This window comes from Myotis myotis, unplaced genomic scaffold, assembly GCF_014108235.1.
Source record: "Myotis myotis isolate mMyoMyo1 unplaced genomic scaffold, mMyoMyo1.p scaffold_m19_p_3, whole genome shotgun sequence".
Taxonomy (NCBI): Eukaryota; Metazoa; Chordata; class Mammalia; order Chiroptera; family Vespertilionidae; genus Myotis; species Myotis myotis.
The window spans coordinates 57,858,903-57,878,847 of NW_023416335.1; the positions used below are offsets into that span (position 1 = coordinate 57,858,903).

General features: G+C 42.6%; 1 protein-coding gene across 3 annotated transcripts in view; it reads left to right on the top strand.

Moving 5' to 3' along the window:
• The first annotated feature begins 1,142 nt into the window (after positions 1-1,142).
• Positions 1,143-19,945, top strand: part of TBC1D4 (TBC1 domain family member 4) — a 196,706-nt gene continuing 177,903 nt past the window's right edge. Inside the window, exon 1 of one of the 3 annotated variants that reach the window (XM_036301318.1) lies at positions 1,143-2,035. In XM_036301318.1, coding sequence (XP_036157211.1) covers positions 1,538-2,035 — 498 coding nt within the window. In that variant the 5' untranslated portion in view covers positions 1,143-1,537. The remainder of the gene's footprint in view (positions 2,036-19,945) is intronic. The other 2 variants (XM_036301317.1, XM_036301319.1) reach the window with 2 other exon arrangements.

Here is a 19,945-nt window from a genome sequence, read left to right on the forward strand (position 1 = left end):
GAGAGAGAGAGAGAGAGAGAGAGAGAGAGAGAGAGAGAGAGAGAGAGAGAGAGAGAGAGAGAGAGAGGAAAAAAACCCCAACAACCTGGGTTTTCATTTTTCCTATAAGCACTTTGTTAAAAGTTGGGGATTTTTAGTATTTTTCCCATTTATTTTGTTTACCTCTTATCTAATTAATTATAATTCAGTAAGAGTAAAAAGAGAAGAGTCCAATTTGCTAAAATGAATAAAAAATACTTCTTTAAAATTAGAATGACCAAATTATCCCTAAAATTTTTTTAAGGTCCTTGGAAATATATGTCACTACATATTAAAGGGTGAGAAGTTTCTACACTAGCTTTGAACTGAGTACATAATGACTAAAACATGAATTTTCCTTATTTTAAGAAACTGGCTGCATTAAGAGCTAGGAAGACTCATATTTCTTATACAGTGTTATAGCTTTATGAGAAATTAGAATTACAATATTTTATTGTGACATTATGATTTAAAACACGAGCATTTTTCCCATTAGGAAATAAGATTCAGAAATTATGCAATCTTTAGAAGGGATTGAAACCATGCAAATACTATTAATAAAAAAAAAATCCCAGCGCCCCATTGAGAGTGGGCCCCTTTCCAGGGGGCAGTAGAGATGCCCAGAATGGGCCAGAGATCTTGGCGACTTGAGAGAGGCCGTGTTGGCCCGGGGAGTGCCCGCGCCGGGCGCAGGGCTGCTGCCCCAGGGGCAGATTGGAGGGGCGGGCTGGGAAAGGGGCCAGAGGAAGAGGCGGAGGGGCGACTTCACAATTATGCTTTCGTAGGACGGGAGGCGGGGTAGCAGCCCCATTAAAGAAGCAGCCTGGAAGGAAGGAAGGAGCGAGGGAGGGACGGGAACAGTTGGAGGAGGAGCAGTGAGTTGGGCCGTGGCGCCCGGAGGAGGAGCGACCCCCACGAGGCCACGTTTTGTTTTTGTTATTTTCCCTTCGAATAGTTCTCGCAGGCCCTTTCGGGAGACCGATCGCGTGGAAGCCCCGCCGCCCCGACCTTCCAGGTGACAGCCGGTCACCCTGGTAGGAGTCAGCTCCGCCCCCAGACACCCCCTCCCGCCCACAGCCCGTTCCCTGCCCAGCCTCCCGAGCCGGCCCCGGGCGAGCGCGGCGGCCGCAGCGGCTCTGCGGCGCTGAAGGAGGCGGCCCCCGGCGGCGGCGGGGGATCCTCGGCGTCGTCCTCCGACCGAGCAGAGCGGCGGCGGAGGAAGCGGGAAGCCCGGCCCCGAGGCCCGAGCCGGAGAAAGGAGCATGACGATTTAACCCTCCCTCTCCCACCAGCCCAGCGGCCGGGAGCTCCCCAGGTGCCCGCCGCCGGAACCTCGGAGCTGCGCCCGGGAGAGTGCCGCAGGGGGCAGGCCCGCTGAGCGCCGAGTTCTGGGTCGCGCCGCGGCGGGCGCGGGGTCCCGGCGAGGCAGTTGGCACAGTTTCGGCAGCGCCTTCCGTGTGCGAGTTTGGGGCGCGGCGCGCCTCTTCGGCCGCCTCGGAGCCCGAGTGAAGCGCGAGTTATGGAGCCCCCCAGCTGCATCCAGGACGAGCCGTTCCCGCACCCCTTGGAGCCCGAGCCGAGCGCCCCGGCGCAGCCGGGCCCCGGGAAGCCGGGCGACAAGATGTTCCGGCTGTGGTACGTGGGTGGGTCGTGCCTGGACCGCAGGACCACGCTGCCCATGTTGCCCTGGCTCATGGCCGAGATCCGTCGGCGCAGCCAGAAGCCCGAGGCGGGCGGCTGCGGGGCGCCCGCACCCCGCGAGGTGCTCCTGGTGCTCAGCGCGCCCTTTCTCCGCTGCGTCCCCGCGCCGGGTGCCGGGGCGGCGGGGGGCCCGGGCCCCGCGGCCGCGCAGCCCAGCTCGGCGGTGTTCATCTTCGAGCACAAGGCGCAGCACATTTCGCGTTTCATCCACAACAGCCACGACCTCACCTACTTCGCCTACCTGATCAAGGCGCAGCCCGAGGACCCCGAGTCGCAGATGGCCTGCCACGTTTTCCGCGCCACAGACCCCAATCAGGCAAGGCGGCGGCTCGAGGGCGCGGGGGAGGGTCCGGCGCCCACGGGGAGAGGAGCGGGGCGGGCGGCGCCGGCTCCCTGCTTTGGGGATCCGCTGTGGTCCCGCTGCTAGTGCGCGCTCTGCACGTGGCGCGTTTGAGCGCCAGCTGGTCGCGCTCCCCAGACCCAGAGTCGGGAAACCAGCGGCCCGGGGCGGGTTGGGGGTGGGGTGGCGGGGTCCGACGGAGACCCGAAGCAGGCGAAAGGGAGGGAGGCAGAGTGGTCCCGGGACGGAGGAGGAGCGGGCGTGCCCCGGGAGGATGCGGGGAGCAGCGCGCGTCCAGGGAGGACCGCGGTGTCCGGAGTGTGACTGCAGAGAACACGCCTGGCCAGTGCCTTGCGTGTGTGCATGTGTGTGTGTTTAAGAGGGAACGCAGGAGAGGGTTGGGTTTCTGGAGGTCCCGCGCTCACTCTTGCTTGGTCTTGGTGGAGTTCTGCCCCTTGACCCATTTGGATGGTCGCATCCTAGTCACAGAAGCACCTGCGGGTCTCGGTGTGGGAGGCTGTTTCGAGCCGGCTTAGGAAACGTTACTAGATATTGTCAGATTCCTGGCCAAGGACGAATCTGCGTTTAGATGTTGCATGGAAAGAGTTTTGTTGAAAATGCTTTTATACGCGAATTGGAGGCAGAAGCAACACCTACTTGGGTGGGTTAAAAATCAGTGTCTCAGAAGAGGTCGAAATCTGTCTTCTAAGATAATTTCTCCAGAGTTTACTAAATCGAGGTGCCTGTTACCAAATAGTGTATTTTTACTTCCTTAAAATCTAGCGCGATTTTTATCTACTGGCAAGAGTAATCTAAACAAAACTTTACCATAGTGATTGTGTCTTTGAAAACAGGCTTTAAAAATGTGTGAAGAGTTTTTACCACATCAAAAGCCCCCGAACTGCTATTCTAGAGGTAGTTATTTAATGTTTGCATGGTACTTTAGATCCTTTGGAAAAACAGTGTTGTCAAAATATAAATAAATAAAGTCTCAGTTGCACCATGTGGCTGTTCCTCTGGTATCTGGGAAATGAATAGTCAGATGAGAAAAATAGCCTATACTGGTAAATAAGGCTTTAATTTTAAAATTTTTTATTATTTTATACCTGTAATTGAAAGACATTCTGTTTGTCCAGTAGAATTTCACAAACAGCCTGAGGCTGAATTGAAGAAAAGAAAAGCTCATTGTCTTAGATTTTGTCAGTCACTTTGTAAGCTAGTTTAACAGAACTCCCAAAGTGAAGAGAGCAATTTTAACTTATGTGACCACTGTTATATTTATGGTAAGACTAGAGGCCTGGTGTAGGAATTCGTGCATGGGTGGGGTCCCTCGGTCTGGCAGGCGATTGAGGCCTATGGGGGGGCTGGCTGGCCAGGGGGAGGGATCCTGGGAGGTTGGCCAGCCAGCCCCCCCCCCCCAATGGGGGCCTATTGGGTGCCAGCTGGCAGAGGGGAGGGACAGTGGGAGGTTAGCCAGCTGGGGGGAGGGACTGCAGGATGTTGGCCAGCCAGCCCCCCAATTGGGGCCATTAGGGGGGCTGGCCAGCTGGAGGGAGGGGCTGCGGGAGGTTGGCTGTAAGAGTGCACTGACCCCCAGGGGCCAGCTCCTGCATTGAGCATCTGACCCCTAGTGGTCAGTGCATGTCATAGCAACTGGTCGACCGGTTGTTCCAGTCATTCTTGTCATTCGGTTGTAACGGTTGCTTAGGCTTTTATATATATAGATTACGCGTTGATTGGTTGAATGGTTGACCGGACATTTAGCATATTAGGCTTTTATTACATATGATATCTTACTACAAATTATTTTAAGATGCTGAACATGATTAAAATAATTTGCATTTCATGCTTATTTGTTAAAAAACGTTTAATCTTTCACCTATGTTGTGAAATTAGAGTGCAACATGAGTGCCTCTGGGATTTATTGATAGTCAATTAAAAACATCCCCTTTTATTTACCTTCATCATATATTTAGGTGTTAGAGGTTGAATGTGCTGTTTACTTTACAGATAATAATAATATGCTTAGGCTCATGTCCTCCTTTAGTTCATGTAGGAACAGTGGAAGCTATGTGTCTGTTCGATAAAAAACACACAAACATAACATTTCCTATTTATTGCTATTTCCCAGTTGAGTCTTTGATCTAAAGCAGTGATTTTTCCACCTTTTTCATCTCATGGCACACATAAACTAATTAAAATTCTGCAGTAGCCCAAAAATATGTATTTTTTGCTGATCTGACAAAAAATAGGTATACTTTTGATTAATTCACACTAGACAGTTATTATTGTGTTGGTTGTTGTCTTATTTATTTTATTTTTTGACAATTTAAGGGAAAAGAGGTCAGTGCCCTAAATAGTCAGGTATTGCATGCTTTAAAAATTATTTCAGCACACTGGTTGAGAATAGATTATCTAAAGAAATGGGTTTCTGTTTGCTATTTTGAAAGGCCAGATGTTGTCCCTGTAGGGGTTATCTCCAACCATAAATCAGGGGTTATAAACTCAAATGCCTGGGAAGAGGGTTGAGTGAGGACTGTGGAGGACTACATAGGGGGAGTCCTTTTTTAAGGTGCTATTCTGCTCCAGTTAGAAACTGAGTGAACAGGTTACAAATCCAGTGTTGCCAGAGCTTCTGATTTCCCAAGAGAAAGTGGAAATTGGGATTTTGATGAATACATCCACATTTTAAAGAATTAGCAAATATCTTAAACATTTAAGAATCCTCTCTGGGCCATATAAAACACATTTGAGGGCTGGTTTCAGAGATCTAAGGACTGCCACTTTCAGTCTTTGGCATTAATATTTGTTGAATGGACAAGTGCAGTCATCAGACACTGTGTGCTGTTTGCCACATATCCTTTTGAGTATCTGAATTCATTTCATATGATTCTCATAGTAGGGAACATTGGAAACATGTTTGGGGAAGAATCTATTAAGTAAAACTCCGGTAAGAGATGATTTTTCATCACCTGTTGAGGGGGATGATTCACCACATTATTACCATGCAGCAGTATGCCTCATAGAGTAGACTCTGGGTGGTCTGGGCACCCTTGAAATCAGAAGGAAAAAGACGTGCTGTTTGCTTTACCCCTGAGTTCTACATTTGAAGAAGAGAATTATTTAGTTGGACTTTCAAGATAATTGTTAATAGCCTTAGCCGGTTTGGCTCAGTGGATGGAGCGTTGGCCTGCGGACTGAAAGGTCCCAGCTTTGATGTTTCTCTCTCATTGATGTTTCTGGCTCTCTATCCCTCTCCCTTCTTCTCTGTAAAAAAATCAATAAAATATATATTTTTTAAAAAAGATAATTGTTAATAGATTCTCCAAAGTGTTTTCCTCAGTCACTGAACAAGTGTGGAAGGTAGCCTAGAGCAGTGGGTCTGCAAACATCCCCAAATAATCTTGCCTCTGGTTTCTCCCTCATGCCTGTCCCTTTTCTGAAATGGGCCTGTCTGTAGGATGACTATATAATTTATTGTTTTTTAATTACTTTAAAAATATTTTTATTGATTTCAGAGAGGAAGGGAGAGGGAGAGAGAGATAGAAACATCAATGATGAGAGAGAATCATTGATCGGCTGCCTCCTGCATGTCCCACTTTGGGGATCAAGCCCGCAACCCGGCATGTGCCCTTGACCAGAATCGAACTTGGGACCTTTCAGTTCACAGGCCGATGCTCTATCCACTGAGTCAGACCAGCTAGGGCTATAATTTATTGTTTAATCCGGGACAGGTTTCATGAAGAAAGGGGGCACCACTAATGATTACACAAGCATAACAAGTACAAACTTAGATCGATAAGGGTGAACTGAGACATTTGGACACTAGGTTAAATGGCAAAGTTTGTGTTCCCGCCGAGTCACTGAGATGAAGACAGAAACCACTTACTGGTTTCTATATTTAAAATGATGAGGTTTTGCAGAATATCTGTTCACACATCTTTTTGGCGATGGATCTGCATGTGACCTCAGAGATGGAAGCACTTGGGTATGTTTTGGGGAGTTGCTGTAGTGACGTGCCCTCTGGCTCCAGACCTTCCCCATGGGTCATAGGCAATTTAAGGATGTGTGTCTGGAGGAGCCCTCAGTGGAAATGGCCTAGTACAGAGCTGTTTCCCCCAGGTGCAAAGCCAGGTGGGAGTTGGGAGCAAACCAACCAGTTCCAGATCAAATATATGCCAACACAGTTTGGTTCCCGTTTACTCAAGCTTGTGTAGTCTAGCACAGGGGAATTGTCAGCCTAGCATATTTCAGCAAAACTTGGATATTTGAACTAGTAAAAGTGCTTAACTCTTCTTACTTTAAGAAATTCTACTGGTGCCCTAGCTGGTTTGGCTCCATGGATATAGAGCGTCGGCCTGTGGACTGAAGGGTCCCAGGTTCGATTCCAGTCAAGGGCACATGCGAGGGTGGCGGACTTGATCCCCATTAGGGGGCGTGCAGGAGGCAGCTGATCAATGATTCTCTCTCATCATTGATGTTTCTATCTATCTCTATCTCTCTCTCTCCCCCTTCCTTTCTGAAATCAATAAAAATATATTTAAAAAATTCCACTGGCATAAATTGAGTTGTAAAACTGGTTCGGGATCCAAGAATTCTCTACCTGTAATCTAGAATGGGTCACTAAAATTTTTCAAATATTTATCTTTACTTTTAGAAAGAGGCTGTATAGCATTATCTCAATTTTCCTACTAAAAAGCAGAAATTGTTTTATATCATGTGTATTTTACCATACCAGAGGCCCGATACATGAAATTCGTGCAAGGGGCTTGGCCCTCACAGCCCCAGCTTCGTCTAGAAGGACGACCAGAAGGTCGTTTGGCTGTCCAGTCTAATTAGCATATTACACTTTTATTATTATAGATTATAAAAAGCAAGAGCTGTTAGTGTTTATAAACATTGTTAGAGTTAATTATCATTTGCATGAGACTCTTAGCAGGAAAATTAAATATCATAATTATAGCATGAACAATCATTTAAAAGATAAAAACATAATAGCTATAATTTTTAAATGTTTTTATTGATTTCAGTTATTGGATTTCAGAGATTGGAAGGGAGAGGGAGAGAGAGATAGAAACATTAATAATGAGAGAAAATCATCAATTTGCTGCCTCCTACACGCCCTCTACAGGGGATCGAGCTGGCAACCAACTGGGCATGTGCCCTGATGAGATCGAACCCTGACCTCCTGGTTCATGTCAGTGCTCAACCCCTGAGCTACACTTGCCAGGCTAATTTCTGTAATTTTCATTGATTTTGTTTATGTACTTTTTAAAGTTGCCTATGACCCATCAGGAAGGTCTGGAGCCACCTCACCTTCCATTGATTTCTAGAGAGTAGAAGGGGGGGAGGAGGGGGGAGTGAGGAAGAGAGAGAGAGAGAGAGAGAAGAGAAAGAAGCATCCACATGAGAGAGACACATTGGTTGATTGTCTCTCGCATGTGCCTCCACCTGGGACTGGGGAACCTGCAACTGAGGTACATGCCCTTGACTGGGAATGGAACCCATGACTCTTTGGTCTACAGGCTGACATGCTAACCAGTGAGCACATGTATATATTTCTTGAAGCTTCTAAGAACATATTTTCTGAGCTTTATTCAGGTAACCAATATTCAACTTAATTTTTATTGATGTATTTCAAAAAAGGTTATTTTTCAGTTCTTTCTCATAGTTGACGGTTAGTAGCTTTGTGAATACACTAGTCAGGAAAGTAGAGAAATAGAAATGTGGAAGTTCCCACAATTCTCCCTCTGCTTACTGAGTAGTTTGCTATTCTGGACAGGTAGACCCCTCTTTATGTTTGATGTAGTCATTTTTTTCTTCTCTCCCTTCCTGCTGATCTGAGGTGGAGGTTAATGTGCTCTGGCTCCTGGTAGAATCTTGCCTGTGATATCTTGGGGAAGGTAGAAATGTGTGCCCAGGCTTCCCAGTTGTGAAGGAGAGTTTTAATGAAGATTGAGGCTGTTTGTTATCAGGGCTTGTGTGCCATAAACCAGAGGCTCAAACTTGATTCTGTGTCAGAATCACCTGGAGGGCTTGTTAAAACAGACCGCTGGATCCCACCCTGTTTGTGATGCTAACAACTTCCCAGATGATGCTCAGACTGCTGGCCCGGGGACCACAGTTTTAGAACCATGGCTGTCAATGATGTTGTTCATGTGGTTTGTTGATTATATGACCACAATGTTCCTTTGGTTATTTTTACAATCATTCTCAGACTTGAAAGTTCAAGGTGAGTGTGAAGAGGAAAAATATCTGACTACAGAAGATTTTAATGAAACTCTTCTTTTTCTGCTTCATAGCTTTGCATCTCTTCTCTTGATAGACAGTATTCTGCCAGGCATCATAAGACTAGTCATATGTTGAATGGAAACTTTACCTTTCAAGCAAAAGTTTTAAGTTCTGCAGAGGGACTAAACAACTTGTGGGGGAATATATCCTAATGTTACATTAAGATGAGTTTTTGCAAAACTCAAAGCTTTATTTACTTGCATTTAGTGAAATGACAATATTCAGCATGTTTGATATACTAGCTGTTAAGAAAATCAGGCAAAAAGAAATAAAGATTTAACACTTTGGTGAGTAAGACAATGGCCACTCTGAATAATTATTGCAAACAATTCTGTTTATTCCTTTTTTTTTTTTTTTTTAATCCCAGGGCCTTTGTTTTGTCAAATCATCTGGATCGTTGTTTCATTTGGGCTATGTTAGTGTGTCTGAGTCAAGTCAGCATGCAGTTACTTAGATATAAAATGAGGGGCAGATTAATTATAATTTAGTATGTTCAGAATAATTGACCAGGAAAAGGATTGTGCTTGAAATATGGTCTACATGAAATATTAATACAAATTTAAGAACTCATTGGGAGGCATTGACTAAGGATGTCTCTGGCTTGTTACTCTAATGCTGTAGTGCGGTACTGTACACCATAGTATGTCTGTCTGAGCTTTTCAATGCATTTCCTTAAAAGTTAACATTATGGAGCACCTGCTGGGTGATGTCAGTGCCCATAGTGCATTTCCTAGGCTGTCCCATTTTATCTTCACAGCAACCATGTAGAAAGTGTACACCAGGATTCTCCCCCGCTTTACAGATGACATAACTGGTATAGAAAATTAAATTATTTCCTCAAGGACACAAAGCTTGTAATAATAGAAGCAGATTCCAGTCCAGGCAGACAGATTCTAAAGTCTGTTCTCTTATCTGCTGTGCTAGAATGCAGTTGTTGAAAAATTGTTTTTAGTTGTTAGTGTTATGAACGTTTATGTTATCACTTTTACCCACTATTTCTTTTCAGCTTTATTGAGGTATAATTAAGAAATAAAAATTGTGTATATTTTGGGTACACTGTGATTTTTTGATATATGCATCAAATGAAATGATCACCAAAATCAAACTAATTAACATATCCATTACCTCACAGGGTTATCATTTTTGTGGTGAGAAAACTTAAGATCTTCTCTTTTCGGAAATTTCAAGTATGCAATGAATTATTATTAACTATAGTCACCATGCTGTCTGTACATTAGATATTCAGCACTTATTTATCCTGCATATCTGAAAGTTGGTGTCCCTTGGCCAACATCACCCCATTTTTCCCATCTGCCAGTCCCTGGCAACCACTATTCTTATCTCTGCATTTATGAGTTTGACATTTTCAGATTCTATATATAAGGAGATCAAGTATTTTAGATTCTATATATAAGTGAGTATTTGTATTTTTCCCCACTTTTATATTGAAATTCTCCACAGTTAAATAGGCATATTAACTTTGTAAAATAATAATTAATGCTGAATCCATGCTTGGATGTAGTTATGCCAGTATGTACTTTTCTTTTAATAGGAAGAAAAAAGTCTACATGATTTGTTAGGCTGTTGAAGCTAACCTGCTAACCTTTTACTAAATCACTGGAAAATGTTTAGGATCAATGGGGAATTTAAAATATAAAGGGCTATCAAGAAATAGAATACAATATCATCCCTTTTCTTATTGCTTTAATATTGTTATTAAAACTCTGGACAGAAATCTGAGCCTGCTTCAGATGAGATAAAAGGTGATTAGATATGAGATGATTTGACTGTGAGTGGTGGGCACACAAAGCAGTATACAGATTTTGTATCATAGAAATGTACACACTTGAAATCTATATGATCTTATTAACCCATGTCACCCCAATAAATTTAATTAAAAAAAGAATTATGGATGAATATAGAGGGCACAACCACCATACATGCCAATAGGCCTTTGCAAAAATCTACTTGAAAACTAAAATAAAAGCAGTGCACAATGGTTAACAGCCTTGCAAGGAGCCAACAGGAAGGGACAGGAGCAGACCATCTCATAGAAGAGGGAAGGCCAGCTTTCATAACTGGAAAGAAATTCAATCCAACAGACAATGCACAATATTTAAAGAGTTAGGTGACAAGCATTCGGTGATCTTCAAAGTGAGCAACAGAATCAGGGCTGTCCACCACAGAGTGATGAAGTATCCCGGCAGGCACAAAGAGCATGCTACCAGATTCCTAAGGGGAAGAAATATTTGGAGAACCAAGACAATCAGTTAATTTCTGGTAAACTCAGGAAAAACGCTTGGGCTGCCCAGCTAAAGGGAATTAAATAGCTAACACCAGGGCAAGAGGTGAATTGAAGAAGCTGGGAACCATCTAGGGCCTAAAAACAGATTTGTTTATTGGTTTGTAAAAGGCCAAGCCATAAATGTATTTCTTCAGATTATATAACTTATTACTGAAAATGTGTATGAAGGTACAATTGTGAGGTACAAGACTACTTGATTTGCCCAGCCAGAAACACTGACTTAGAATTTAGACAACAAATTACTAACAAGTTACATAATATTGATAGTACAATGTTCTGTGATTTTAAAATTTGAGAATTTTTTGAAATTTTTGTGAAAATCCATAGCAGTTTCAAAGTAAAGACTATCCAACTGGTTAAGGGCATCTACAAAATACAAGAACTAGAGCAGCAAATTTAGGTTCTATATTTAGCCAGGAAGATCCTATTACTTGGAAATCCTTCCATCCCAACCACTTATAAGAAATGAAACTTGGAATAGATCAGTAACTTAAAAAATAATAACTCTAATATATTTTTGGTGGGATTGCAAAAATGTGTATCAAGGTTATCTGAAATTAAACAACCAAAATTCTAATCCCATATTTTTTCCCTTTCTGTCATCTAATCATAGAGTATCAGGGACATAATAAATAACATCTGAAAGTCTAAACTCAGAGATTTCCAAATTTATGGTTGTTCAGAATCCTTTTAAATGTAAATTAAGATGTTAACATAATTATTTTACTGTTACTTTATGTTCACAAAAATGTAGATATAAACTTTATATACTTATAGCTCTAGCTTTTAAACAACTCTAAAACCAAAACCAATTTACAAAATACCCACAAACACAAGTATAAAACCAGTAACATTTGTTTTATACTAACAACCTAAATTCAATATGATGAAAGATGTTATTTTCTAAACACATTACTATGGCACTGGATGCTATATATAACACAGGTTCAGCACGCTGAGTTACTGTGGACTCTGTGGTTTTTTTGTGGGGGAGGGAATCATTTGTTTTGAACTCCTACAGAACCATACATCAGACCATCGGGTCACTGGGCTTTATCTAGCTAGCCTTAAAATTTAAATATTCTTTTCTCTTCAACCCAAGGTAATTAAGATTGCACAACTTGGTGCCTATGCCCCTTGCTTTATTGTATATGTTGTATAATGATGGTAAGATGCATTATCTTTATATTTTATACTTCATAGTACATGATATACTTTTATGTCACAATAAATACACTTTAATAGTTTCTACTTTGTAATACTTTGTAGTATTTATATACTTTATGGTTCAATAAAATATATCCAGATTCATGGTTGTATCTGTTTCTTAAATACATACCCTAATGTTTTTTATTCTAAACAAAAGTAGTTATAAAGTTTACAAATAGACTTTCATCCTTTACTTCCCTGCCTTTACTACACTATTACATAAAAGATACACCAGAGTTCAGCTTCACCATTTGTTGGATTGGTGTAGTTAGTTTCACGTAATTTCTCAAGTGTTCTTATGTAAGTCCACCTCATAGTTTAACAAGAGTTTGCTATCTCTCTGCTGATCGACACACCATAGGTATCCAGCATTTGATTCTGTCTTTGGAATTAAACTGTAAACTTCTAGGAGCCAGGTTAATAATAATAAGAGATATGCATTGATAATAATAATAAAGAATATATACTTTATTTTTTTTGACAAGAGGGTGTCAAACTTTAGCATGCATCACCCACAGGCTTTGTTATAATACTGACTGCTGGACCACCCCCAGAGTGTCTGACTCAGTAAGTCTGGGGTGAGGTCCAGAATTTTCATTTCTAACCATTTCCAGGTGACCCTGATGCTGCTGGTCCAGGACCACACTTTGAGAACCACTGCTCTAAACATAGGGGTTGGCAAACTATGGCCTTTTAAAAAAAAATACAGACTGGTTTGTCTCAGTGGGTAGAGCGTCGGCCTGCAGACTGAAAGGTCCCAGGTTCGATTCCGGTCAAGGGCATGTACCTTGGTTGCGGGCACATCCCCAGTGGGGGGTGTGCAGGAGGCAGCTGATCGATGTTTCTCTCTCATCGATGTTTCTAACTGTCTATCCCTCTCCCTTCCTCTCTGTAAAAAAAAATGTAAATCAATAAAATATATTTTAAAAAATTAAAAAAAAATTCAACAGTTTTATTTGAACACAAGCCCACTCATCTGTTTGAATATTGTCTATGGCTCTTTTCATGGTACAATGATAGAAGTGACTATTTTGACAGAGACCCTATGGCTGCCAAGCCCCAAATCCTTATTATCTGTCCCTTTACAGAAAAAGTTTGCTGGCCTCTCTTCTGGACAATCCAATTAAAAATAGGATTCCCCCCTTTTTTATAGGTGAGAAAGCTGTAGTTTCCCTAAGGACACAAATTAGCAAGTAGAAGATCTGGGTTTCCAAAACCCATGCAGGTTTAAAAACCCACTTTGTAAATTTTATTGATGGTTCTTAAATTAATCGCTATAGCCTAGCCCTCTCTGTTGAGCTTCAGCTTTTTTTTCAGTATCTAAATGCTTATTTAACACCTGCACTTGAATATACAGTTGCTGGTTCAGGTAACCTAGGAATTATATTTGAGTCCTACCTTTTTGGTCCTGGAGGGAAGTCATGTTGATTCTGCCTCCAAAACTTAGTTTTAGTATGTCCACATCTCTCTATGGCCAGTGCAGCCACCTGATCTAGTAACTTACATCCTCTTGCTGGGATTATTAGACTCCTCTCAACTGTTCCCTCTGCTCTCCTCTTGTCCTACTACCAATCCCTTCTCCCATGGAGCAGTAGGAGTGGTGGTTGTAAAATTCAAAGCAGATCAGTTTTTCTTTGCACTCAAATAGGCAATTTCCTTCTCACCTGATCCTCTATGACTCCGCCCACTTTAGTATCTCCAGTCTCATCTTAGACTGCTTCTCTCCAGCATGCTCTCTATGTTTTAGCCATCTTTAAAGAAGCCCAGACCCTTAGATTACTTCAAAGCCTTTGCATGTGTGGTTCCCATTCCTTTTTTTTGTTTTTTGTTAATACTCAATATTTCCCCATTGATTTTTAGAGAGAGTGTAAGGGAGGAGGAGGGACAGAGAAAAACATTGATGTGAAAGAGGCATATCAATTGGTTGCCTCCCGCACATGCCCCGACTAGGGCTGGGGATCCAGACTGCAACCGAGATGGGTGCCCGTGACCGAAATCGAACCCGGAGCTTTCAGCCTGTGGGCTGATGCTCTATCCACTGAGCCAAACCGGGTTGGGCCTGGTTCCCGTTCTCTGCTAGATCAGCTTTTTCTCAGGTTTCAAGTCTTTGCTTAACTCACAAATGTAACTTTCTCAGATTGGCCTCCAACGACCCTCTATCTAACAAACTAGCTAGGTATCCCAGTTTTGCACTTCTGTCCCAGCCCTATATTTGTTTTCCTTTTGTCCCTTAAACATTTAAAATTAAAATTTTTAACACTTTCTGAGGTTACTGTCACCATCTCTACAATGTAAAGCTCTGTTCACAGTTGTATGCCTAGGACCTAATTTTATAGCAGGGAATCATTTGAACAAATTAAAATTAAGTTGAACCCAGCCAAAGTGGCTCAGCTTGTTGAGTGCCCATCGCCCTGTGCAGGGAAAGGTAACTGGTTCGATTCCCATTCAGGGCACATACCTGGATTGTGGCTTTGATCCTGTCAGGGCAGGTATGGAGGGCAACTGATTGATGTTTCTTTCTCTCTCTGTCTCTGTCTCTCTCTTTCTTCTCCTTCCTCTCTCTAAGCATGTCCTCCCATGAGGATTAAAAAAAAAAATTAAGTTGAGTAAGAATTAGTCCCTGCCCTCAAGGAATTTAAATCTACATGCAGAGTTTAAAGTTTACTGGCAAGGATACACATACGTTCCTATATTTGTTGCCTTTAGTTATCATTAACTTTAACAAATGTGGGTTGTATTGTTTGTACTATATTATTCTTTTTTGTTATGAATGTTTATAATTTTAGAGACATCATACTGCTTATAATATTAAACGGTTTTATAGGGCAGGTGTTTTTAATAAGTAAGTTATATAGTTTCTGAAAAAATTAGTAGGCGAATTTGAGATGGATTTTTCCTTGCCCCATCAAGACACATGAAATTTATTGATGCTGCTCACTTGGAACAGACCTCTCTGTCACATTTTCATTGAATAATGTGAACTGAACCTTCGGGCATCTGGAAGATGATCAGCAAGAGTGATGTTATGAATATGTCCTTGCAATAGTTGGATTATTTTTCAGTTTCAGTTCAACTCAGTTACTTTGGCTTCTCAGTGGGAAATGATCTCATTTGGAAGGCTATTTAAGATATTTACTCAATGCTTTGAATGGATTCTGTAAGCTTTTACTCCAGAGTCTAAAATTGACTATTTTCTTAGGCCCTGATTTTTAGTCTGATCCCAAAAAGGGCAAGGAGGACCCAAAAGGTGTCTCAAACATTTTTTTTTTTTTAATCAAAACGGTAAATGGGCTTCTGGTCAGGTGGTGGCATAAGTAAATGCAGTACTAGAATCCTTCCAGAACCATGGCAAAAAATACAAATAATATTCAGAACAACCATCATTCAGAACTGCCTGAAATCTAGCTGAATGGAAGTCCTACAAATAGGGAATTAAAGAAGAAGCCCCATCAAAATTGGTAGGAGGGGCAGAGGCACAGAACAAGCTGGTCCCCCACACATCTGTGGCAGTTTTTAATGGAGAGTGATATCTTAACTGCAGAGGTCCCCCTCTGAGAGGTGAGGGGTCCCACCCTAACACCAGACCCCTCAGCCCAGGGTTGCAGTGCTGGGAAGAGAAGTCCGCATAACTTTGGCTGTAAAAACCAGTGGTGATTGAGGCTGAGAAAAACAAAGGCTGCTGGAGTCTCAGGCAGTTCCTCCTAAAGGGCCCACACATGGACTTACTTGGACTTATTCCCTCAGAGCTCCAGCAATGGGGTAGCAGCTTGAAAGGAACAAAGCATATACAGGGAAGAACTAAATTGTCTAGCATTAGGGCAAGAGCTGGGGTTGGGGGTGGGGGGGCAGCTTCCTCCCAGACAAAGTGCTGGGAGAGGCCATTGTTCCTTTGCTAAGCCCTCCCCAGCACAGCAGTCACACGCAGGTGCCATATCTGAGTCTTCATCAGTCTTGCTTACACTGTTCATCCCACTCTGGTGATTCCCTGAGACCCCACCCCACCCAACTTGTGGACTCTTCCAAGCCTTTTCCATACAACTGGCCTCATTTGGTTCATGCGTCTGACTTTTCTAAAATCTCTCAAACAAGTAGCAGCTGGCCTCAGTGTGCTCTGTACCTTTCGCTAAATGGCCCCAGGCCCAGCACCAGTGTAAGCCCACTTTGGTTCACAGTTTGGCCTCTTATGGACACCTCTAAGCCCATCACAAGTAGCAGCCATTTTCAGATCGCCCATCAGCTCATGCCCAGTGGCCCCAGGCAGGGCACAGGCAGTGGCTGACTTTGTACCTCCTGGGAGGCCCCAGAGCCAGTGTACCTGGTGGATAGCTTCAGAGCACACTGGATTACAACCCTACCCACCTCCATGAGTCACAAACTCAATGGGTGGCCTTGGTGAGCTCCAAAGTCCCACTGAAGTGAACCCTGCTCTGTAGGGTTGTCATCTGCACAGAAGCTCTTCAGTTGTAGTCAAAGGTGGTCCTCACAGCCAGTTGGCCTGGGGATCAATTCTTCCCTGTCATGCCAACAGCAACCAAGGCTCAACTACAACAGGACAGTGCACACAACCCATACAGGGACACACCTGGAGCATCCAGGTCAGGTGACTGGGGAGGCTGCATCACTGTGCCCTATAGGACATCTACTACACAAGGCTACTCTACCAAGTCTGGGAGACATAACAGCTCTACCTAATACATAGAAACAAACACAGGGAAGCAGCCAAAATGCAGAGACAAAGAAACATGTTGCAAATGAAAGAACAGGAGAAATATCCAGGAAAAAAAAAACCCTAAATGAAATGAAGGCAAGCAAACTACTAGATACACAGTTTAAAACAATGGTTATAAGGATGCTCAAGGAACTTACTGAGCATATCAAGGAACTTAGTGATAACTTCAACAGCATGAAAAATATTTAGGAACCATAAAAAAGAACCAGTCATAAATGAAGGATACATGAACTTAAATTAAGAATAATTTACAGGTAGTCAATAGTAGAATAGAAGTTGCTCATAATTAAATCAGCAATTTGGAATATGAGGAAGCAAAAACACCCAATCAGAACAGTAAAAAGAAGAAAGAATATAAAAATATAAAGATAGTGTAAGAAACCTCTGGGACAACTTTAAGCATATCAACATTTGCATTGTGGGGGTGCCAGAAGAAGACGGGGAGGATGCAAGAAATTGAAAAAATAATTACAGAAAACATCCATTACTTGATGAAAGAAATAGACAAACAAGTCCAGGAAGCACAGAGAGTCCCCAACAAGATGATTCCAAAGAGGCCCATACCAAAACACATCATAATTAAAATGCCAAGGATTAAAGACAAAGAGAGACTCTTAGAAGCAGCAAGAGAAAAACAGTTAGTTACCTACAAGGGAGCTCTCATATGACTGTCAGCTGATTTCTTAACAGAAACTTTGTAGGCCAGAGGGAATGGCAGGAAATATTCAAAGTAATGAATAGCAAGGACCTACAACTAAGATTATCCAGTGAAGCTGTCATTTAGAATTGAAGGTCAGATAAAGAGCTTCACAGACAAGTAAAAGCTAAAAGAATTTATGACCACCAAACCAGTAGTGCATGAAATGATAATGGGTCTTCTTTCAGAAACAGAAGAAAAATGAGATAAAACTGTGAACAATAAAGTGGCAATAAATACATATCTATCAACAATTGAATCTAAAAGTCAAAATAAATGAACAAGCAGAACAGAAACAGACTCATAGTTACAGAGAACATTTTGACAGTTGCCAGTTGGGAGGGGGATTGGGGAAATGGGTGGAAAAGGTGAAGGGATAAACAAGTACAAATTAATATTTATAGTGTAGTCATGGGGGTGGAAAGTACAGCATAGGGAATATAGTCAATTATATTCTAATTAAGTACTGTGTCAGATGGATATGCGATTTTTTGGGGTAATCTTTTAGTAAGTTTTATAATGTCTAATCACTGGGGTGTACACCTGAAACTAACATAATGTATGTCAACTGTAATGAAAAAATAAAAAAATGATTTAAAAAAAGGAGGCAGGAGGCCAGTCTTTGTGAAAAGTATTCCAGCGGGTTTCCCTACATCCTCAGGTCTGCCTTGGACTTCTCCTTTAGACCAGTACTTCTCAAACACAAAGATCCCCTGGGTTACCTGGGAGACTTTATAAAACACAATCACTAACGTAGTACACATAAAATATGGAAACAATATATAGACATATATTTATATTTATAAAGAGGTAATATGCATATTAGGCCGGGATACCGTAATGGTCATGACCAGCTCAGGAGGAGGGGCCTGGCATGGACCCAGAGCCTGAGAGAACAACAGACAGGGCAGCCTGCACCTGGCCCTGGAGCCAGAGAGAACAACACGCAGGGGGGCTGGCCCCCAACCCCAGCCCTGCAGCCGTGGCGCTGGGCTGCTGGGGCCGGAGCGGAAACACAAACCCGCAGGGGGCTGGGTTCAAATGTGATCAAGGGCATGTTGCTAGGTTGCAGGCTCCTCCTTGGCTGGGGCCCAAGTCAGAGCTCATGCAGGAGGCAACCAATTGAAGTGTGCCTCTCACATTGATGTTTCTCTCTGTCTTTCCCTCTCTCTTCCATGCTCTCTAAAAATCAATGGGAAAATATCCTCATGTGAGGATAAAAAAAAAAAAAAGAAAGGACTGTCATATCTTATGAAAGAGACATCTTGAAAATGCCTAAAGAAAGTTGTCATTTTTTTGTGGTGAAGGGACTGGAGTCCGTGTTGATGAAAACACCTTGGTGGCTATGATGGCCAGCAGTGGCGGCAGCAGCGGGGTGATGGGGGTGGCATCTTCTCCTGATGAGCCTGGTTGCCTCCTGCAGAGGGTGGCCAGACTGAGGCTTAGGCGGGCCTAAGCCGTCAGTAGGACATCCCCTGAGGGCTTCCAGACTGTGAGAGGGGGCAGGCTGGGCTGAGGGAATTTCATGCACCGGGCCTCTAGCACTAAATAAAATTAGGTGTCTTCCTGCTAAAAAAAGAGAAAACAAGTAAACAAATGAACGAATGGAGGGGAGATCCACCAGGATGAGACCAGGGATGGGAAAGAAAACAGCTGTGCCCAATGTCCACAGTGAACTGTTGACCGAAAATAAGATGTAAGATTTGTATTACGGATTTTTTTTTTGTTTGCTTAAACAGCGTGTCCTGTGACAGAGTAATTACTCCCCTTGCATTGATTTTATCTGATGTTTAGAATAAGAACAGTTAATAGGTTGATTATAATGTTCAGTGGCCACGGGGCATGAAGCAGGAAGCCACAAGTAGGATGATATTCACATTCTGCAGTACAGTATCCCCATGGGTCGGGGCTCTACTTTAAAGAATACACACTCAAGTAAAAAAAACTTTATTTTTCTAGGAAATAAAAAAGTGCCATAGTCATTTGCCTTTATAAATACAGGCCCCCTGCTTCTCCCTCTCCCCCTCAGAAAGGGCATTTTCTCCTCATTTCTTCATTGCTTTCAGGTATAATTTGTGTACCTACCAGCATCTCCACGTTTCTTCAGTGTCTGGTCCCTTATACAGGGTAGGAGAATACCTTTTGCTCCATTGATGAAGCAGGGTGTGTTTTCTGAAAGAGCTTCTCTGTTTTGTCATTGTTCTTTATTAATGATTGAAATGATCTTTGAAAACCTCCTTCCCATTAATTAGTAAGCTTGGCCTGAAGACAGATATTGCTGACGCTGCATTGTTCAAAACAGCAAATATAGCTGTTATTAAGGCAAAAGGCAAACATGTAAATAGTTTCATAACACGTCTGCCCATTTAAAAATGGCTGTTTTCCTTTGCTCTTGGAATGGAGGATAAACCCAGGAGTCACTTCGGCAGAGAAACAAGCTGTAATGTTCATATTGAGTTTGAGAGTTGATATCTGTTAGCATTGGGTTTGTTACTCTGTTTACATTACCGTGAGGAACCAGTTAGGTTAATAGCTTTTGTGTATTTGTGATTCTACCAATTAATAGCTTCTTTGGAAATTTTGTTGGCTGTGATTTTGCTGTGATTTTTCTTCTGAGAGCAGAATTAATTCTGGACATCGACAGTGGGAACAAAC